The 19,512-nt window shown below is 32.4% G+C and overlaps 3 protein-coding genes and 2 pseudogenes across 4 annotated transcripts; 2 read left to right on the top strand and 3 right to left on the bottom strand.

Annotated features, from left to right (window-relative positions):
* Positions 1-2,892: 2,892 nt before the first annotated feature.
* On the bottom strand, positions 2,893-6,440 carry LOC128960800 (histone-lysine N-methyltransferase E(z)-like). 2 transcript variants are annotated; one of them, XM_054306937.1, is made up of 11 exons: positions 6,380-6,440; positions 5,932-6,283; positions 5,718-5,846; positions 5,564-5,655; positions 5,151-5,491; positions 4,814-5,080; positions 4,655-4,743; positions 4,354-4,498; positions 3,553-4,284; positions 3,247-3,486; positions 2,893-3,169 (listed from the first exon to the last, which is right to left on the bottom strand). In XM_054306937.1, the coding sequence occupies exons 2-11, from the start codon at positions 6,151-6,153 to the stop codon at positions 2,946-2,948; spliced, it is 2,481 nt and encodes an 826-aa protein (XP_054162912.1). In that variant the 5' UTR covers positions 6,154-6,283; positions 6,380-6,440; the 3' UTR covers positions 2,893-2,945. The 2 variants fall into 2 exon arrangements, with proteins under 2 accessions (XP_054162912.1, XP_054162911.1); XM_054306936.1 differs by having other exon boundaries at positions 6,355-6,439.
* Positions 6,441-8,578: 2,138 nt separating this feature from the next.
* On the top strand, positions 8,579-10,574 carry LOC128960793 (protein FAM98A-like). The gene is made up of 2 exons (XM_054306929.1): positions 8,579-9,117; positions 9,190-10,574. The coding sequence occupies exons 1-2, from the start codon at positions 8,904-8,906 to the stop codon at positions 10,557-10,559; spliced, it is 1,584 nt and encodes a 527-aa protein (XP_054162904.1). The 5' UTR covers positions 8,579-8,903; the 3' UTR covers positions 10,560-10,574.
* Positions 10,575-11,009: 435 nt separating this feature from the next.
* LOC128960794 (carboxypeptidase N subunit 2-like) lies at positions 11,010-13,068 on the bottom strand. The gene is made up of 4 exons (XM_054306930.1): positions 12,974-13,068; positions 11,714-12,758; positions 11,541-11,646; positions 11,010-11,454 (listed from the first exon to the last, which is right to left on the bottom strand). The coding sequence occupies exons 2-4, from the start codon at positions 12,723-12,725 to the stop codon at positions 11,181-11,183; spliced, it is 1,392 nt and encodes a 463-aa protein (XP_054162905.1). The 5' UTR covers positions 12,726-12,758; positions 12,974-13,068; the 3' UTR covers positions 11,010-11,180.
* A 1,265-nt stretch (positions 13,069-14,333) lies between these two features.
* On the top strand, positions 14,334-15,965 carry LOC128960797 (protein FAM98A-like; annotated as a pseudogene).
* Positions 15,966-16,051: 86 nt separating this feature from the next.
* On the bottom strand, positions 16,052-17,892 carry LOC128960796 (UDP-N-acetylglucosamine--dolichyl-phosphate N-acetylglucosaminephosphotransferase-like; annotated as a pseudogene).
* Positions 17,893-19,512: the final 1,620 nt, after the last annotated feature.

Genomic DNA, 19,512 nt, shown 5'->3' with positions numbered 1-19,512 from the left:
ATGATTTTATCAAATATTTAAATATTTTTAGTATTTGGGTATTTGGTTGTTGAATGGTTTGATAGAATAATGATTTCATCGATTATTTAAATATTTTTAGTATTTGGTTGTTGAATGGTTAAATAGAATAATGATTTCATCAAATATTTAAATATTTTTAGTATTTGGGTATTTGGTTGTTGAATGGTTTGATAGAATAATGATTTCATCGATTATTTAAATATTTTTAGTATTTGGTTGTTTAATGGTTTGATAGAATGATGCAAAATACTTAATACGTAAGTCATAAAACAAAATGCTCTGAATGTAACAAAATTTGCCAACCAATATGTATGCGAAGTGATGACTAATCTTAGTCTAGACAGACAACTATATAAACTTACATTGTCTCAAAATGGTATCATCGACGAACAATCATCGTCTATTTGATGTCGTGTTATTAGATATTTTATTATTAATAGTTGAATAATAACATTWGATATTATTWTAAAATATTTAAATAAATTTTATTATTGATAGTTGAATAATAACATTTGATATTATTWTAAAATATTTAAATAAATTTTATTATTGATAGTTGAATAATAACAAYATTTRATATTATTTTAAAATATTTAAATATTTTTAGTATTTGGTTGTTGAATGGTTTGATAGAATAATGCAAACATCGAATAAATATTAAAATATCTAAATAATTTATATTATTAATAGTTAATTAATAACATTTAATCAAGATAACACTTCATTATATTTGTTTTGTCTGTTTGTCTGTTTGTCTGTTTGTCTGTTTGTCTGTTTGTCTGTTTTTCTGTTTGTCTGTTTGTCTGTTTGTCTGTTTGTCTGTTTGTCTGTTTGTCTGTTTGTCTGTTTGTCTGTTTGTCTGTTTGTCTGTTTGTCTGTTTGTCTGTTTGTCTGTTTGTCTGTTTGTCTGTTTGTCTGTTTGTCTGTTTGTCTGTTTGTCTGTTTGTCTGTTTGTCTGTTTGTCTGTTTGTCTGTTTGTCTGTTTGTCTGTTTGTCTGTTTGTCTGTTTGTCTGTTTGTCTGTTTGTCTGTTTGTCTGTTTGTCTGTTTGTCTGTTTGTCTGTTTGTCTGTTTGTCTGTTTGTCTGTTTGTCTGTTTGTCTGTTTGTCTGTTTGTCTGTTTGTCTGTTTGTCTGTTTGTCTGTTTGTCTGTTTGTCTGTTTGTCTGTTTGTCTGTATGATACCTTTCCTCGACAACCATATTTTAATTCAAATCTAAAAATGTATTGTTATATTTTCAATTTTTATTCAAAGCAATGTTATTTCTATGGGAAATTTTTAATGTTTATAGCACTGGTAGGTTTTAAGGACAGGTAGGCAGGTATTGTAGAATTACATTTGGCTATATTATATGAGTCACATAGCACCGGGAGATTAGCTACCTGTGCTAAATTTTTGTAAAATTTGTGTTTAAAGCAATGTTATTTATATGGGAAATTTTAAATGTTTATTGAGCACTGGTAGGTATTAGGAACAGGTAGGCAGATGTTGTGTAATTACACTTTGCTATATAGTCTTAGGGCACTGGGAGGTAAGTTACCTGTGCTAAATTTTTGTTAAATTTTATCAAATGTTTTTTTCGCAAAAATGATTTAATTTTTAATTTTTATTAAAATTATTTAAATATATATAAAAACTAAAATTTCTCAAAAGTTTAGACGAATTAATGTGTATTGGTTCTGTAGTTTAGTTACATTAGGTTAAGTAGTTTGTTGTATAAAACAAGTTAGGCAGTCAATCAAATTACTTATGATGAATAATTTATAATTAATAAAAGAATTGCACGACTATACATGTTCCGCGGGTTAAACTAGTATTATTTTAAAATATTTAAATAAATTTTATTATTGACAGCACCTGCCTACCTGTCCTTAAAACCTCCATGAGCTCAATAAACATTTTAAATTTCTCATAGAAATAACATTACTTTAAATCAAAATTGAAAATTTTAATAAAATTTGAAAATTTTTGCATTTGAGAAAATTTTACAAAAATTTAGCACAGATAGCTAATCTCCCGGTGCCCTTTGACTCATATAATATAGCAAAATGTTTTTACACAACACCTGCCTACTTATCCCAAAAACTACCAGTGCTCAATAAACATTTAAAATTTCCCATAGAAATAACATTTCTTTCAATAAAAATTGAAAATTTTTGCATTTGAGAAAATTTAACAAAAATTTAGCACAGGTAGCTAACCTCCCGGTGCCGTGTAGCTTATAGAATATAGCAAAATGTAATTACACAGCACCTGCCTACCTGTCCTTAAAACCTCCATGACCTCAATAAACGTTTAAATTTTAATACACAATAAACCATAAATTTTTAAATACCTGTATTAACAATACATTTTTAGATTGAATTAAAATATGGTTGTTGATGAAATGTGCACGCATACAGACAGACAGACATAACTATTATCTTAAAGTGTTATCTTGATTGCAAAATATATATAACTTTATTGTTGCAATAATTTATTGAATCTAATAAATGATTTTTTTTCAATTTATATTTTATATAAATACAAAAGTAGTATTAAAAGTGTTATACAAATGCAATTAATTTAATAATAGCTGACAAAACATTTAAATATTTATCATCAGTTAAAATCTTATGAAAATTATTAAATATTTTAAAAATGTGAAAAATGATTATTATATATATATTATGTGATTAAAAAAAACCAAATAACTTGTCAATAATTATCAATACAAATAATTATCCAAATAATAAATGTATATATAATTAATGTATAAATGTATATAAAAATATATATAAATTTATATATTCGTACAAATAATGCTTAATAAATAAATACAATTTGATAATTATATATACAGTAATAATACAGTATATATATATATACTGTACTTATGTGTAAAACATATCAAATTGTAAACAGTTGTCAAAAAAAATTCAATTATTTAGACAAACTCTTCTCTTTCGATGCCAACAAATCTTAATTGTTCTGTCGGTCCGTATCTGTAGTCGAAGAATAGTTCTTCTCCCGACTGAATGACCCGTTTGGCAAATATACCGATTCTGTGATCTCCGTTAACCATCATTACCTTTGCGTAACAGTTCGGGTTTATCGAGTGATTTGCAAATCGGATCTTATTTCCCTTTCTGGTGGCGTCCACAACAAAATCTGATATTTAATTTAATAATAAATAATTGAAAAATTTAAATAAATTTTTAAAAATAAATTATAACAATAATACAAACCATTGTTCAAATTGAATAGAAAACTACACATATATTTGTCGTAGACTTTGCCTCTACGGTCGGCCTCGTCTTGCGATATAATTTCACCGCAATATTCGCTAATAAACTCGTTTTTCTGAGCCGTTCCGCCCAGAAATATGCCCCAACCGGCCACGTCTGACGGCGCCAAAAATAGATGCTTTCGTAGACCGCGTTGAACACAAACATTACGACAGCTAATGTTTTTCAGATCAAATTGATCTATAAATACAAACAAAATTTATAAGAAATTATTTTAATTTCTAAAATATATCTACTGTTTGATACCTGCACCGCATGCCTGACACAAATCGGGATCACATTCGCGGACAGCCAGATAACAGGGACACTGTTTGGTATTGCATTGGGCTTTACATCGGCAGCCGGGAAATCGTTGGGCACAATCAGAGCTACAGTTACAGAATTTTTCGCAAAAATTCTGCGCCTGAACACAGGGACAGGTACTATCACACGACTGGCCCGGATGATCACAGGGTGTATAGTTATAGACATGATTGGAATTTCCATCTTTTTTGTGCTGAAACTTTCGCTGATGATTGGACCACAAGCGGTGCTTCTTTTTCTTCTTTCGCGGCGGTGTCTTGTCGTTCATACTGTCCTCGAGTGGCAAATCGCTCAGCTCTTTCTGGGCAAACACATAGACTTCGGCGCACGACTTGCTCCGCAACATCGACGCTATGATACAGTAATTGTTATAAAATGTTTTGATGAGTACCCGAAACAACGACTGTTCAGAACCGTTCCATTCGGTAGTAATGTCGGCCAAACTGATGGTAGCGGCTGTAGTATCGGTAGTAATGGGCAGTGATTCGTCGTCGGGCGACGGCGGCGGTAGGCAGTAGTCGTGATAGTTTGGTGGCGAAAAATTTTTCGACGGCCGATATTTGTCTTTCTTTTGTGTCGTCGACGTCGGATTATTGCTATCCTCGTCAAAGCATATGTTATTAGATGAAACCTCAGAGTTGGACAATGGAGGCGATTGGGAACGAGTTTTCTTGGCTGTAATAAAAATATTATCCGTAATTACGATAAGTTAAAACTAAAGTTAAAAACTTATTTTATACAAACTTTTTATAGGCAATGATTCAACTGAATCGTTGCTGTCCTCACTGCTCGCATCATTACCGCTGTCGTTACCATTTGTCTGATTTCTTGACGATCGTCTCTCCACTTGTTTTTGTTTCTCTTGAATTATCTTTTCTTTGACGATATCCTTATATGATTATAAAACACAAATAAATAACATTTTATATTCCGATACTGTATATACATATATATATATATATATATATATATATATATAGTATTATCATACGGTAGATCTAGCATTGGTACTACCGATACTAATAATAACATTACCGGTACTTACAATATGAAGAAAACATTTGTTACCGCACGGCTCGGATTTCTTCTCCAAATTGTTATGTCTTCTCTTATTTAGACGAATCGGTTGAAATGCTATACAAATTAATTACCGGTAAATTAAAAAAAATCAAATATTATTATCAAAAAAATATCAAAAACATACGGTGCAAAAAGCAGTCATATTTGAAACATCGACGACAAAACAGTGTATGAAATGAATGCATTGTCTGCTCTCTAGGATAGGACTGAGTGTTGTTGCCGTCGATATTTAGTGTCGACTCCAATGGCTGTACTGTTGTATTATTGCGTTTTGCCAACAATTCTTCGTATTTGTCTTCCAGTTCTTCAGGAGTTCCCTTATCGGTAAATACAGCGGAAATCGCGTGAAATATCATATTTTGTGCTATTTTTGCCGGCATTCGTGTCATTTCTGTGATAAAAAAGACAATTATCGGTAATTAAATTAAATTTAAATATTTAAATAAAAGATTATAACATACGAGTGGCAGTTGTCGAACGTTCGCTTCTTAAGATAATTTGTTTGTCTTTTTTCGCGCCATTAGTGTTCACATCGTCATCGATGGTGTCATTGATAAGATTATTATCATTATTGTTAGTGATCTTATGGGGCGCTTTCAGAGCGTCGACGAGTTCAACAAATACATCGTCGGTGACAAAACTGCTGTCGCGGTCGCCGTGGACTTTGCCGTCATAGTTCTTAATGAGTTCTTCAATAAACGAGCCATCGGTGTCCAGTACGTCATCGCCCATATACGGGATGTTATGCAACACTGTTTCGTCTTCAACCATAAAGTTTTGCTGAATGGGAGCCCACGTATACCTAATAATGAAATGCAAATAAAATAAGACATTACTTAATGGAAACACTTATAAGATAGCATTGTTGATATACATTGTGGGAATGGGTGTCACGGCGTACATCATCCGTATGGGAACCGATTGTTTGGTACTAATGTTGGACGTATCGAAGGGACGCATTTCACACTGTCATCAAAATGTGTTTAAAATAACAGATAATAGACATAAATGATTGGTTTTATAAAGACCTTTCGCATAATGGAGTGATGTGTGGGTATATCAGTCGGGAAGTGGACAATAGCCGTCGATTCCTTCTTAATCTTATTAATGTTTGCCAACGCCTTTGTTATCTCATTTCTGTTGGTCACATATGCGCCCTAAAAGTGTATATAAAAGACATACAGTAATACAGATTAAGACACTAACAATGGCTATCCATTGTCCAGATAACTGATCACTTACTTTGACGATATCGTTGCGTTTGTATCTCTTGGTCTGAACCAAACGCATGTACTCCGACCGCACCTTACGTTTCCATTCGTGTGGAACCACTATCTTCATCGCTGGCGTCGACTTCTTGATGCCATTGTTAGTGCCGTCGATGGCTACGCTATTCATCGGCATCCGGTCTGTTGATGACTCGTTCATTGCCGCCGCCGCCGCCGCAGCCGTAGTCGATGCCATTGCGCGATTCGGGTGGTGACCGCAACACAACCGTCCGTTACTGACTGTACCACTCACTCAATGACCCGATAGACAGCACACACACACACCTAGAGATTGCTGTCAATCGATGTTCATGTCTTTGTTGGACCTAATTGTGTGATAATTAATAAAAATAATTGATTTGTTTTGTGTTTTATTGTTGTTATTGTTATTATTAACTGTTTTGCGGTATTTTCTCGCTTACCATACAATTCAATACAATTCAATACAATGTCTATTAATATCAATACTGTATAACAGTTACTATTGGCTATAACAGTGAAAAGCGCTGCTTTCAAAAAAAATATTTTAATTTTTATATTTAAATATTATTATGTTTTTTTGTTACTTATAAAAATATTAGTTAATTTAATGTTAGATATAAAAATTATTAAAAAATAACTGTCAAATAATAAAATTAATTATGTGAATTAACAGTTAATTTTAAAACTTTAATGTATTGTTTGCACACTTGCAAAGCTAACTATTGATATAAACATTATTATAATTTAAATTATTTCATAGTGTATTGCACTTTAAATCTATTACTATATTTAGATATTACATTAAATTTTTTTTAAAAAAATTGTTAAAAATAATATATAATTAATTTATATTTAATAAATTTCTAATCAGTATAAACAAAATAAAATTTTAAAACTTTTAATAACTATATTTGACAATTTCAAAATTATAAATATAATTATGAATAAATTGATTTAATTTGATTATTTTATTTTCTAATTTTTTTTTATTTATTAAATTATTTTGTTTTATATAAAAAATATTAATAAATTTAAATGCTAATAAATAAATTTTTTCAGACATTTAAAATTTATTAGATAGTGCAAAAAATATGCTAAATCAACATTAAATATAAATAGCAATTAATACTTATTAAACAAAATTTTTAAAAATTTCACTTTTCATGGCATAAATTTTAAGGTCAAAAATTTTAATCTTTTTATTTTAATTTAATAATAATAATTATTAGTATAATGTTATTAAATTTCATTTTCAATATTAGTTATAATAATAGCTAAAATAGAGATAATATATATATATATATTTGTATGTATTAATGCAATTTGTCAATAATAATAATAATAATAAAATAGTTTACTGGGTCATAAACATATTTGAATAAAATTAATTACAAATTAATAATAATAATACTAATATTGCAATTATTGCCAAAAATAAGGTTATCTAAACCCAACTATGATGTTAGGTGTAAATGTAAAACAACTATCACTGACCACTGGTCTAACATTTTTGAGTGAAAGTATTATTAAAAAAATGGGTCACTATTTTGACTCTCAAATACCTTAAAGCAATTATCAGTGAAAGTTTAGAAATTTTATTATTATTATTATTGAAAGATAGGGATTAAGTTTTAGAAACAACACACACACACACACACACACACAGGGGTTGTCCTAATTTTGAAAGAATATAAATACTGAATGAAATGGACAGTTGTGGTCATCAGTTTGTTTTCATCAATCATTTGATAAGTCATCTGAAAAGTTATATTTCATTCCCATATCAAACAATTTTTGTTTTGTTTTTTATCATTCACTACAATGAACTTCACAAAAGTCGTCTCATTTGCCACACTGTTGGTTGTTCTGGCTTTGGCTCCGGTATCTGATTCACATCTCATGCTATTCAAGAAGGGACTGATCGGCGGTAAAATCTTCGCAAAGAAAGGTATAATAAATTTTTATTTTTGTTGGTTTTGCTATAAAATAAAACTGTTTTTTTGTGGTCAGGTTTAATGTTTGCTCCCCTATTGATTCCCGCAAAAGTGGCCGCCGTAAAGGCCGGACTTATCGGTGGTGTAGTCGGAGGCAAAATCGGTGCTAAAGTTGGCTCAGTGTCCAAACTGCCGCTTTCGGTTGTCGGTAAAGCCCTGCCGTTGCTTAGCAAACCCACATACAAGGCTCCCGTTCAGGTACTATCGGCACCAGTAATACCGGCACCGGTTTACAGGGCACCGCTAGTGGCACCACTACCACCGCCGGCACCCATCATCAAAAGCACATACGCAGCTCCAGTACAGACATTCAATACTGGTTATTAAATTTAGATAATTAGACAAATAATTATAAATTATATTAATAATAATAATAATAAAATAGTTATAAATATTAAATATACAAATTTGTTTGTAATAAATCATAGTTTGAATTTAATTACTAATTAAATAAACAATTTTTTTTATAAAAAAAAACTTAATACAAACTTTTTATTTAATTATTTTTTTGTTACAATTTGTATAATCACTTGAAAGTGGCGCTCAAAATATTTTAAGTATTTTTTTTAAAAAAAATTAATATTAAATATTACAGTAAATAGCGTTAAGCTCTCTATTGGTGAACACATATATACTGTAATATGAAATGAGAGACACAAATGTGTTGTTTGAATGCAATAATCATTTTTAAAAGCCATTCATTGATTGATTCATTGATTCATACAAAACAATAATTCATTTAATTTATTATTAAATTCATTGCTTTTTTTCACAGTATTTGCTGAAACAGACAGTATTTTTGTTGTTGTCGTCGTCAGTGAGATATCACTTAAAATTAAAAATCTGTTTAATTAACACAACTAACTGATCCAAATTGATTTGTTTGCCATCAATTTAAAATCAATTAAAAATAAATCTCATTATAATTATTTAGTTTTTTTTTGTTTTTGTATTGATATAAACGGCGACAATGACTACTAGTCTATTGACAAACGAGATCTTGGATTCGCTTCAAGACTTGGATTATCATGACTTCGATGATGTTCTTCTATCCGACGGCGACAACGACTCGCATGTCGTCGATGTCTTGTCTCAGTTGACGACATTCTCGTCGATCGTCTCGTGGATATCCAATCAGTTGCAGAAACTCTTGCGTTTGGAGTCATTGGTCCATCCGATCAAAGGTAAGACAAATGTTTTTTTCTTCTTAATGAACTACAAGACCACTAAATCGCTTTTGTTTGTCCAACAATCAGATGATAAAGAGTTGGACGCACTGAAGATTGAATTGAATTCACTGTTTCGGGAACTAAATTCACCGTTAATTGACTTACCATTGACTCAGACTGACAACCGATTGATAATACTTAACAGTCTTTTGGGACATCTATTGGCCAGTCGTATGACTCTTGTTGACAATAAGATGGCCAACAATAATGCAAATAACTCGATGACGATAACGATGAACGAAAGCCAAACGGCTCGCGACTTGAGGTCAATGCTAGTAACGCTCGGTATGGGAAAACCGCCGGAGAATATCGGCACCGATATGTTGTTCAAGAAAATCAAAGAAAAGCTGACACAAAGGATAAAACAACAACAGTTGGTCATTGAAGACAGTCTATTGCTTTCAGACGGTTTGCTTTTATCGGGCATTCAATGGAAGACATTGGAGGCCATTGATGGCCAATTGAAAGGGGATTATTCAATGCGTCGCGAAATGCTTTTGAGACGCTGTGACTGTACGGTCAAGTCGTTTATGTGGAAGAAGTCCGACAATAATAACGCCGATTCCGAAGTTCTTGAATCTCGAATTAAAGAAGTCTACGAAAAACAGAGAAATCAGTTGTCAAGTCATCCGAACGTAACGTTGGCCAATGCGTTGGCTGCGCGTCCATCCGATTGCCAGCTACTCATTAACGGTGTCGTCAGCAATAAACCAACCAATTGTCTCATAAAAGTGCCGCAAACTAAAGGCATGGCCAACAAAGGTCTAGAACAGCAAAAACAAATGGAAGAAATTCATAAATTTCGTATCGGTTTGGTTCCCGATCGCGGCGGACGTCCTAATGAACAAATTGCACCGTCAAAGGAAAGTTTTTCTCAACAACAGCAGCAAAGAGATAATCCACAGCGTGGTAGAGGTGGTCATAGGGGTGGCGGCGGCGGAGGACGAGGCACTGGTTATGGGAATCAAGGAGTAAGTAGTGGTAGCGGCGTTAGGCCTGCGATACCGCAAAACACTAGTCGTATACAGGGCTCCGGTTGGACACAAAATACCGGTGACAGGTATTCATCAAAAAGTAATTATCAATACCAACAACAACATGAATATTACGATAATGGAAGACAACAACATCAACAACCACGGCATCAACAAAATAACGATAATTATTACCAAACTAGTGGTCAACAGTACGACCAACAACAACAACAATATGGAGGATACCATCAGCAACAACAATACGGGTCTCAACGACAATCACAGTACGGGTCTCAACAACAATACTCAGATGGACACTCATATAATAATAATAATAATAGCAATAATTATAATAATCAACAACGAAGTGGTGGCGGCGGCGGTGGTTATAGAGGTGGTGGTGGCGGCGGTCGACGCTATTAACGATATTAACTAATTTATTTAAAATTATAGTTTACTTTAAAAGTTTATTTATTTACTGCTAATATAATTTATACATTAAATTAAATTTTTGTTTTCGTTTTTCTGTGATAAGCCATCAATACGATTGCTAAACTTAATTAACTATTTATATAATATTTGATGAAATCATAACTTATTTTTACGGTAAATATAATAAATATATCAACTTTTTTTGCAAATGAATTGCTATTAGTAAATGAATTTTTATTTAAAAGTTTTTATAAATCATAAATTTTATTAATAGTAATTTAATGAAATTAAATTTACATGTATACTATATATTATTCAATATGTATAGTACTGTAATGTAAAAAAAACTATAGATAAACTTTTTATCAAATATTTATAAAATAGTAAACTTTTATTTAGTTTTTACTAAATTATATATAATTAAAAAAATATTTATTATAATTAAAAAAAAACTTTGACAAATTTGACACATTTTGATTATGATTGAATTATTGTAGTGACAATGACTAAGTAATTGACTAAATAATATTATATGATAAGCGCCAACTGATAACCGGGACACACATTCATACAAGTAGGCGATAGGAAGCCCCCCTCTCCCCTACCGCCACCTTAAAATTCCGGTTCAATAGGATTGGAGTGTGCTTTGACATAATATATAGCTCCCGTTCCCCGGCGCCGATTGGACCACCATTTCATGAAGACATCGCGTTTGATGAACAATACAAATACCAGTGCAATGAAGAACAGTGTGAACGACACAAATACTATAAGGAAGAGTCGCATTAGCCGTACTTCGGCGTACATCTGACTGTGCTCGCAATGGATCTCTGTGTGGTCGATCAGCATCAGGTCATCGCCTCGGAATTTGGATGGAGAAGCGCAACTATTGGAGGTCATTGGAAAAGTTTAAAAATAATTCAAGTATACATACAAACTATAAAATTATTATCATTAAAGTTAAAGCCATACATAATGCCGTGTGTGAGCTCTGGTCTCAGATGACAGTATTTGGCCCAAAGTATATGACAATCGCAAGCCCAGGGATTCTCTCTCAGGTCAAGACTGGTTAGATTGCCTGAAAAAAAATCATAAATCAAAAATCAAAAGTAATTAAAAAATTTTGGTAACAAAATGGCGCTTACAAAATGGTAATGTAGTGTCAGCGAGATATGACAATCGGTTGGCTCTTAAGTTGGCCTCCTGTATGGCCATCCAACTCCTATTGAATATACCATAAAATGCGTGGTTGTCTATATAGGACAGGTGCGGGTTATTACTGATGGATATCTTTCTCAGATTATACAGATAGGAGAATGTCTTCTCTTTGATTTCGATCAACTCTTTCATGTCATCCAAATACAGTTCCTGTAGACCAGACATCTTAATAAACGAATGTTCATCCAGTATTGAAATAGGATTTCCGTTTAGTTTTAATATTTGCAAATTGCGTGCACTTCTCAATGGTGTCGTCGGTACGACCATAAAGTCGTTGTCGGATAAGTCCAGTTCAGACATTTCAAACAAATAGTGAAAGATATCCTCTTTGATGGCAAACAAGTCAATGGCCGACAAGTCCAGTGACTTGAGTTGACCGGAATACTGGAACAAATCCGGTTCAAGCATTCGTAACGGATTGTGCGCTATACGCAGCTCCTGGAGGTAAGTCGTCTTTTTCAGCATATCTTTCGGCAATATTTCGATCTTATTGTAGCTAAGATTGAGTGTCAACAGTTGATTGTTGAACAGTTCGCTGGGAATGGCGACCAATTCGTTGTGACTGAGGTCTAGGCCGCGCAGTTTGGTCAGTCCGTCGAAAGCGTGCGGCGATATCGACTCGATCTGATTGGACGCCAGGTCCAGGTATTCGAGGGCGTCGTTCGAGTCGACGACATCGATGTTTTTGATGACATTCATACTGACATCTAATGCGAAAATATTTTCCGGCCATAAGGAAGCCGACGGTATGTGCTTTAGCTTTTCACGGGTACACTCCAGTTCGGGTCGATTTTTACCGGCCATAAAACAGCGACAATTTTCCACTTTTGTCTCACACGAACCGTCATCGTCTGCTGATTTGTCGGCGGCTCTGGTCAACGGTAGTCCACTTGTGGCCAAACATATGAAAACAACAATATTAATGAAACGGAATCTCATTGTTCCTCTTATACGTCGATTTCGCACAAATATCTAAAGTTTTTTTTATATAAATAAAAGATAAGTAAATATAAACTATTTTTTTAAATAAGTCTAAATTCAGTTTTAACCACAAAAAAATATATAATTAATTTCACAATTAATTTACTAAATAATAATAAAAAGTAATTTGTTTTTTTATTGTCAACTAAACTAAACTAAATACTAGACTATAATATTATAATATGTGATAATATAAGGGACAACACCTTTAATTTTATGAGTTTCCGTTGCTGTAGTAGTTTCAAGTGCCCAATGAAATGTATGGTTGTTATGAGATTTGCGATAAATATTTGATTGCAATTAATCTAAAAAAATAATTTTTTTTTATTTATTAGGTTTAATATATTATTATTTTATAAGTTTTATTTTTATATATTTTAGTATTTTATTTGTTACCTTATTTCAATGTATTATTTGTCGAGAGCTTTATGTATGATTACCGATAACTTTTTAAGCAATATATATATACAGTATATAAATATATAGTCATACTGTTGTTGATATTATATTATTATATATGGCATTTATTACCACATATTTGATGATAAGACAATTTTGGTCACTAAGGAACCGATGATTAATAATTATTATTTCTTACTAAACAAAAGTAGTAAATAACACAAAAACGTTATATTATTGAATAAATAAATATATTTTTAAAAATATAATAAACTTAATAATTAAAAATAATTAAATACTTAAAAAAAAATAATATACATGATTTCAAAAATATATTTCATAATTAAAACAAACTATTAAAAATACACTTAAATAACAACAACAACAAAATTAATTTGAAAATTGATATATGTATAAAATATTTTATGCTATGTTATAAGTTAATTATAAGTTATTATTTAATTAATTAATATTACACTTAAGTTATGTTATATTTTATTTGAAATACTTTTATTACAATAAACAGTTATCAAACTTATTTAAATTTAAATATTTTTTTTTTGTAATTTATTTTATTAAATTAATTGATTGATTGTCATGGGGTGGGAACAGCTGTCACGGGTCGTACTTTACACGAACTGACACTAAACGAGTCGATTCGCTATTAAAATGGTGATCACGTCGAACAATGGCTCAATAAATTGTTTCAAATAAAAAGTCATCGGATTTGTATGCATGATGTCCGCATCGGTTACACGTCCACTGTTTGCTGGCGTCCATAATCGGTCGACCGCTGGCCACACATATGGCAAACTTGATGTGACAACTGGGACACACTGTCAGCCAATCGGCGATCATTGTCTCGCAATAAGTGCACTCACTTTTCGTAGCCGTTCGCGAATCTTTTGGCGGATTCTTACTGAATATATTGATTGCCAGTTCTTCGTATTGGATTCGATGATCATCGCCGATGGTGTCCATCGATTCCAGTTTGATGAACGCCTTGGAACAAATGGAAAAGGCTTTGTTGGCACAACTGGTCAGTGCAAGCAAACAGTATATCTCTTTGCCGTCGATAAAGTCTTCGTAGTCACGCAAATGTAATGCCGTTTTCATAGCCGAATCATAGTAGCCTTCGTACAGTTGTCGCTGACATAGGATCAAGTAGTGGTAGGCTTCGGCACCTGTAGTATTAGGGTATGATTCAGGTATACGTATTCATATAATAATACATAAAAAAAGTTTTGTTAACTTTATTTAATATAAATTTACTGTATATATTCACTCGAATAGCCGATCAAATGCATTGGATCTTTCATAGTAGACAACTGCTTCGTCCCAACAATGATTATCGGCAAACTGGTCGCCCAGATTGCACAGTGCGTCACGCAATTGATTGTCATCGGCGGTAGCGAATCCCGATTGTAACAGTTCAACCACTCGCTTGTATTGGCCCAATGTTTTCCTTAATTCAATGGCCAGATCTTTGCGATCGATATCTAAGTAAACGCGTTCCGCTTCGTCAAACTGACCACTATATGCATTAATTTCGGTATGAATCTATTGACAAACGAGATCTTGGATTCGCTTCAAGACTTGGATTATCATGACTTCGATGATGTCCTTCTCTCCGACTGCGACAACGACTTATATGTTGTCGATGTCTTGTCTCAGTTGACGACATTTTCGTCGATCGTCTCGTGGATATCCAATCAGTTGCAGAAACTCTTGCGTTTGGAGTCATTGGTCCATCCGATCAAAGGTAAGACAAATGTTTTTTCTTCTTAATGAACTACAAGACCACTAAATCGCTTTTGTTTGTCCAACAATCAGATGATAAAGAGTTGGACGCACTGAAGATTGAATTGAATTCACTGTTTCGGGAACTAAATTCACCGTTAATTGACTTACCATTGACTCAGACTGACAACCGATTGATAATACTTAACAGTCTTTTGGGACATCTATTGGCCAGTCGTATGACTCTTGTTGACAATAAGATGGCCAACAATAATGCAAATAACTCGATGACGATAACGATGAACGAAAGCCAAACGGCTCGCGACTTGAGGTCAATGCTAGTAACGCTCGGTATGGGAAAACCGCCGGAGAATATCGGCACCGATATGTTGTTCAAGAAAATCAAAGAAAAGCTGACACAAAGGATAAAACAACAACAGTTGGTCATTGAAGACAGTCTATTGCTTTCAGACGGTTTGCTTTTATCGGGCATTCAATGGAAGACATTGGAGGCCATTGATGGCCAATTGAAAGGGGATTATTCAATGCGTTGCGAAAGTGCCGCGAACTAAAGGCATGGCTAACAAAGGTCTCGAACAGCAAAAACAAATGGAAGAAATTCATAAATATCTTATCGGTTTGGTTCCCGATCGCGGCGGACGTCCTAATGAACAAATTGCACCGTCAAAGGAAAGTTTTTCTCAACAACAGCAGCAAAGAGATAATCCACAGCGTGGTAGAGGTGGTCATAGGGGTGGCGGTGGCGGAGGACGAGGCACTGGTTATGGGAATCAAGGAGTAAGTAGTAGTAGTGGTGGCGGCGTTAGGCCTGCTATACCGCAAAACACTAGTCGTATACAGGGCTCCGGTTGGACACAAAATACCGGTGACAGGTATTCATCAAAAAGTAATTATCAATACCAACAACAACATGAATATTACGATAATGGAAGACAACAACATCAACAACCACGGCATCAACAAAATAACGATAATTATTACCAAACTAGTGGTCAACAGTACGACCAACAACAACAACAATACTCAGATGGATACTCATATAATAATAATAATAATAATAGCAATAATTATAATAATCATCAACGAAGTGATGACTGTTTTATTCATAACTATTAATAGTTATACTATTTGTACGCCTCTTCAATATCGTGACGTTTTGAGAATGACTTGAAGACACTTATGTAGTCTTCATTGTCCATCCCTGCGCTAATCTGCGCCCAAACCGCTTCGGAAGCGAACTTCTTGTCTTCCAAACTGAAGCCTTATAATTATATTTAAAAAAAATAAAATAAAATAATTAAATCAATCAATCAATCAATCAATTAATGAATCAATCAATCAATGAATCAATCAATGAATCAATCAATGAATGAATGAATGAATGAATGAATGAATCAATGAATCAATGAATCAATCAATGAATCAATCAATGAATCAATCAATGTGTATACCTTTGTAAACTGATGACTGAAACTCCGCTATCATCTTTTTCTTGACCTGTAGTATCAAATGCTCGGGAGTCGGCATGTGGTCATCAATTTCACCGGTATCATTTTGGTGTTGCCATTTTCGGGCGGCGCGACGGTATTTCTTGTCGGACGAGCGGATCTGTTTTGTGGCGCCATACGCCACCCCCCTATGATACCAGCGCTTCCGATTTGTGGACGCCTGATCGGGCACAGCAAACACGCCATCCCTCTTTAAAGCAGGGTATGACCCGATAGTCAAACCTAACAAAGACGGTGCCATTGATTTTGACTAAAAAATTAAAATTGATTAAAATGTATTAATTGATAGAAAAAAATAGTGCAAATAATTAATTAATTAATTGATTGATTAAACAAAAAATTAGTTTAAATTAAACTTAATAACAAACCGTAAAAATTGCTTTAATTACGGTAATTCAAATTTAGTTATTATATTGTATTTAACACTAATAATTAAATCAAATTATAGAAAATAACTATACAATAACTATTGTCTGAATAGTAATAGTTTTACAGTTTTTTTTTCACAAAGTATTGCTATAAACAATGCGCCCAACGGTTTGGTTTCACTGGTCTTCAATCGGAAAGTACTGACGTATACTCTATCGGTTTTGACATCATATCTATTTAATAGACGATAAAAAAATTACAATTTAAAACTAAAAGTCTACTTATTATTATTATTACATACTTGGGTAGTCTATGTCGGGGACAGTCGACAAAATGAAACAATTGTGGACAAGAAAACAAAAAGTTAAACACTTGTGGTATGAAAAACAATAGCATTGTTTTCGGGAAAGTGACCCAAAATGCCGACCACAGCGAAGGTCATTCCGGCAAAATAGCAATACGTGTCGCCGACAAACACTTGCGATGGATACCAGTTATGGTAGAGTAGAGCAGCCGTTACGGCAACAAACGGCAGCATAAAGTGCAATGAAAACAGATGACACTGCCATTGATCCGATGACCCGATAAACTCGATTATATTGTAGACTATTATCGATAGTCCAATGACCAGACCCTGACCGGCCTCTATACCGTTAATTCCGGCCACAATGTTGATGGCATTCGTACAGAATACGGCTAACATTGCCAAATACAGGTAATAAATTGGTCCCAAATGAACACTATAGCCAACTAAATCGCGTAACGGTTTGGGAACTATTACTGTTGTATTGTTATATGTAATACCGTAGACCGTTAACAGCGGTAGAGTTGCTATCGTTGGCAGCAATAGTTTTGTACGCCATCTTAGGTCGAGTACATCGTCGGCAAAGCCCAAGAATATCATACAACAGATGGACAGCAAAGCACTTATCAATTGAGCGAACTGTTTGGTCAAAAAAAACAAACAAAAAATCTTAAGCAAATTAATATTAAATATCTTTCACGGGATATATATACCGACCACTTCGTGTCTAAAATCTTCGAGAGTGAACAGACATTCATTGCGGTTGAGAGGACGTGAACGGTATGGGAATAAACAGAAACATTACCACCAGATATACACAGCCGGCGACCACTCCCTGGGATTCAGCCCTACAGTTGACATTGTCTGACTTGTGGTATAGCTTTCAAAGTAATATAAAAGGCTGTCATCGACATCAAACAGTTGATCAGTATCTGTATAATAGTATTCATTTTGTATTTATATCTTCTTAAGAGATCACTAGTAAAGCAATGAAAACAGATGACACTGCCATTGCTCGGATGACCCGATAAACTCGATTATATTGTAGACTATTATTATTATCCTTTGATGGCATACTGAGCCAAATCTTTAGACAACTCTTTGAATTGTTTCTTCTCAGACCTTTGGACCACTTGTGCCGCTTCTTCTAACTCGTCGTCCAGTGTCTGACTGATGGGTCGTAACTTGTTTTCATCAAATGATTTAATGTTTGTCAATGTCTTTTCAATGGATTTCTCTTCAATTGCTTTCAAATAGTTTGCAAACTTTTTTGATGACACGACTAAACAAACCCAACACTTGAGATATGATTATCATTACAACAACAACAACAATACAAACAATTAAAACTAATTGTAATAAAATTATTTAATTAAAAAAAATACTAAAATAATAATTAACTGTCAAAATTTATTTTAAAATATATTTTAATTAATTAATTTCTTTTTAATTAACTTATAAATTAATAATAATAATAATAAACTAATTGAACAATAATTTATAATAATAATAATAACAACAAAATTAATTAAACAAAACAACAAAAAATAAATAAACATTTGATTGAATAGAACTTTTTGTTTCACTAATAATAATAACATTTTTTTGAAATAAAATAAAAGTTTTTAACTCAATATTACATTATATAGTATATACTGTACTGTATTCTACCGGTAGTTAAACTAATACTATAATAAACTGTAGCCTATTATAGGCAGTGCCTATACTCTACACAACAGTACAGGTATAGTATAAAGTGATTAATTGTTTCAATATATCAATAGATGTCTCTAATAAAAACACATTTATAATGTAGTAATTAGTATTAGTAATACTGTATTACTGTATAAAATATTACATGCATTTAAAAAATTCAAATTTTCAATACACCATAAGTTTATAAACTGTATAGTATTAATAGTTTTATTTTAGTGACACCTATTGTAGGGTATAATATATTGATAAATATTTTAAAAATCACTTTATATTACTGTTAGGTATTATGTAATGTTAACAACAGTAAAATAATTTTGACTAAAAAAATTTCCCACAAAATTAAATCTAAATTATTATTAATAATAATTTAATAGCAATTTTCAATAAATATTATTTAAATATATTTATCACATGTTTTTAGTTAAAACTATTTATTATTGTATGCCTTTTGATAGCTTATTATTAATATAATATTTTTGTTGTAATTGTTTTATATTTATTTATTATTAATTATCAATCAATAGATATCATATGGATTAAAATAGCAAATTTGTTTATTTATAATAATAAAATTAAAAATATTCAAAAAATTTTATCTAAGCGATTAAAAATAAAATTTTTGTGCGATTTTTAGTCTATAATCTATAATAAGTGTAAAATCATATTTATATTATAAACTTAAATAACA

The sequence above is a fragment of the Oppia nitens genome, unplaced genomic scaffold (assembly GCF_028296485.1).
Source record: "Oppia nitens isolate AA-2021 unplaced genomic scaffold, nextdenovo-longstitch-racon4-pilon3 scaffold55_pilon_pilon_pilon, whole genome shotgun sequence".
NCBI classification, from domain to species: domain Eukaryota; kingdom Metazoa; phylum Arthropoda; class Arachnida; order Sarcoptiformes; family Oppiidae; genus Oppia; species Oppia nitens.
Note: the sequence above shows the minus strand (reverse complement) of the source record. Positions and strands in the feature narration are given on the sequence as shown.

Bases quoted from the DNA above. Each gene is read 5' to 3' on its own strand.
- LOC128960794 (XM_054306930.1), bottom strand. From the start codon at position 12,725: ATGAGATTCCGTTTCATTAATATTGTTGTTTTCATATGTTTGGCCACA. The intron at 11,647-11,713 runs GTAAGCGCCATT...ATTTTTTTTCAG, and splicing joins TGACACTACATTACCATTTT to GCAATCTAACCAGTCTTGAC. The intron at 11,455-11,540 runs GTATGGCTTTAA...GACCTCCAATAG, and splicing joins GAGCTCACACACGGCATTAT to TTGCGCTTCTCCATCCAAAT.
- LOC128960800 (XM_054306937.1), bottom strand. From the start codon at position 6,153: ATGGCATCGACTACGGCTGCGGCGGCGGCGGCGGCAATGAACGAGTCA. The intron at 5,656-5,717 runs GTCTTTATAAAA...TTTTGATGACAG, and splicing joins ATCACTCCATTATGCGAAAG to TGTGAAATGCGTCCCTTCGA. The intron at 4,744-4,813 runs GTATGTTTTTGA...TAATTTGTATAG, and splicing joins ATATGACTGCTTTTTGCACC to CATTTCAACCGATTCGTCTA.
- LOC128960793 (XM_054306929.1), top strand. From the start codon at position 8,904: ATGACTACTAGTCTATTGACAAACGAGATCTTGGATTCGCTTCAAGAC. The intron at 9,118-9,189 runs GTAAGACAAATG...TCCAACAATCAG, and splicing joins ATTGGTCCATCCGATCAAAG to ATGATAAAGAGTTGGACGCA.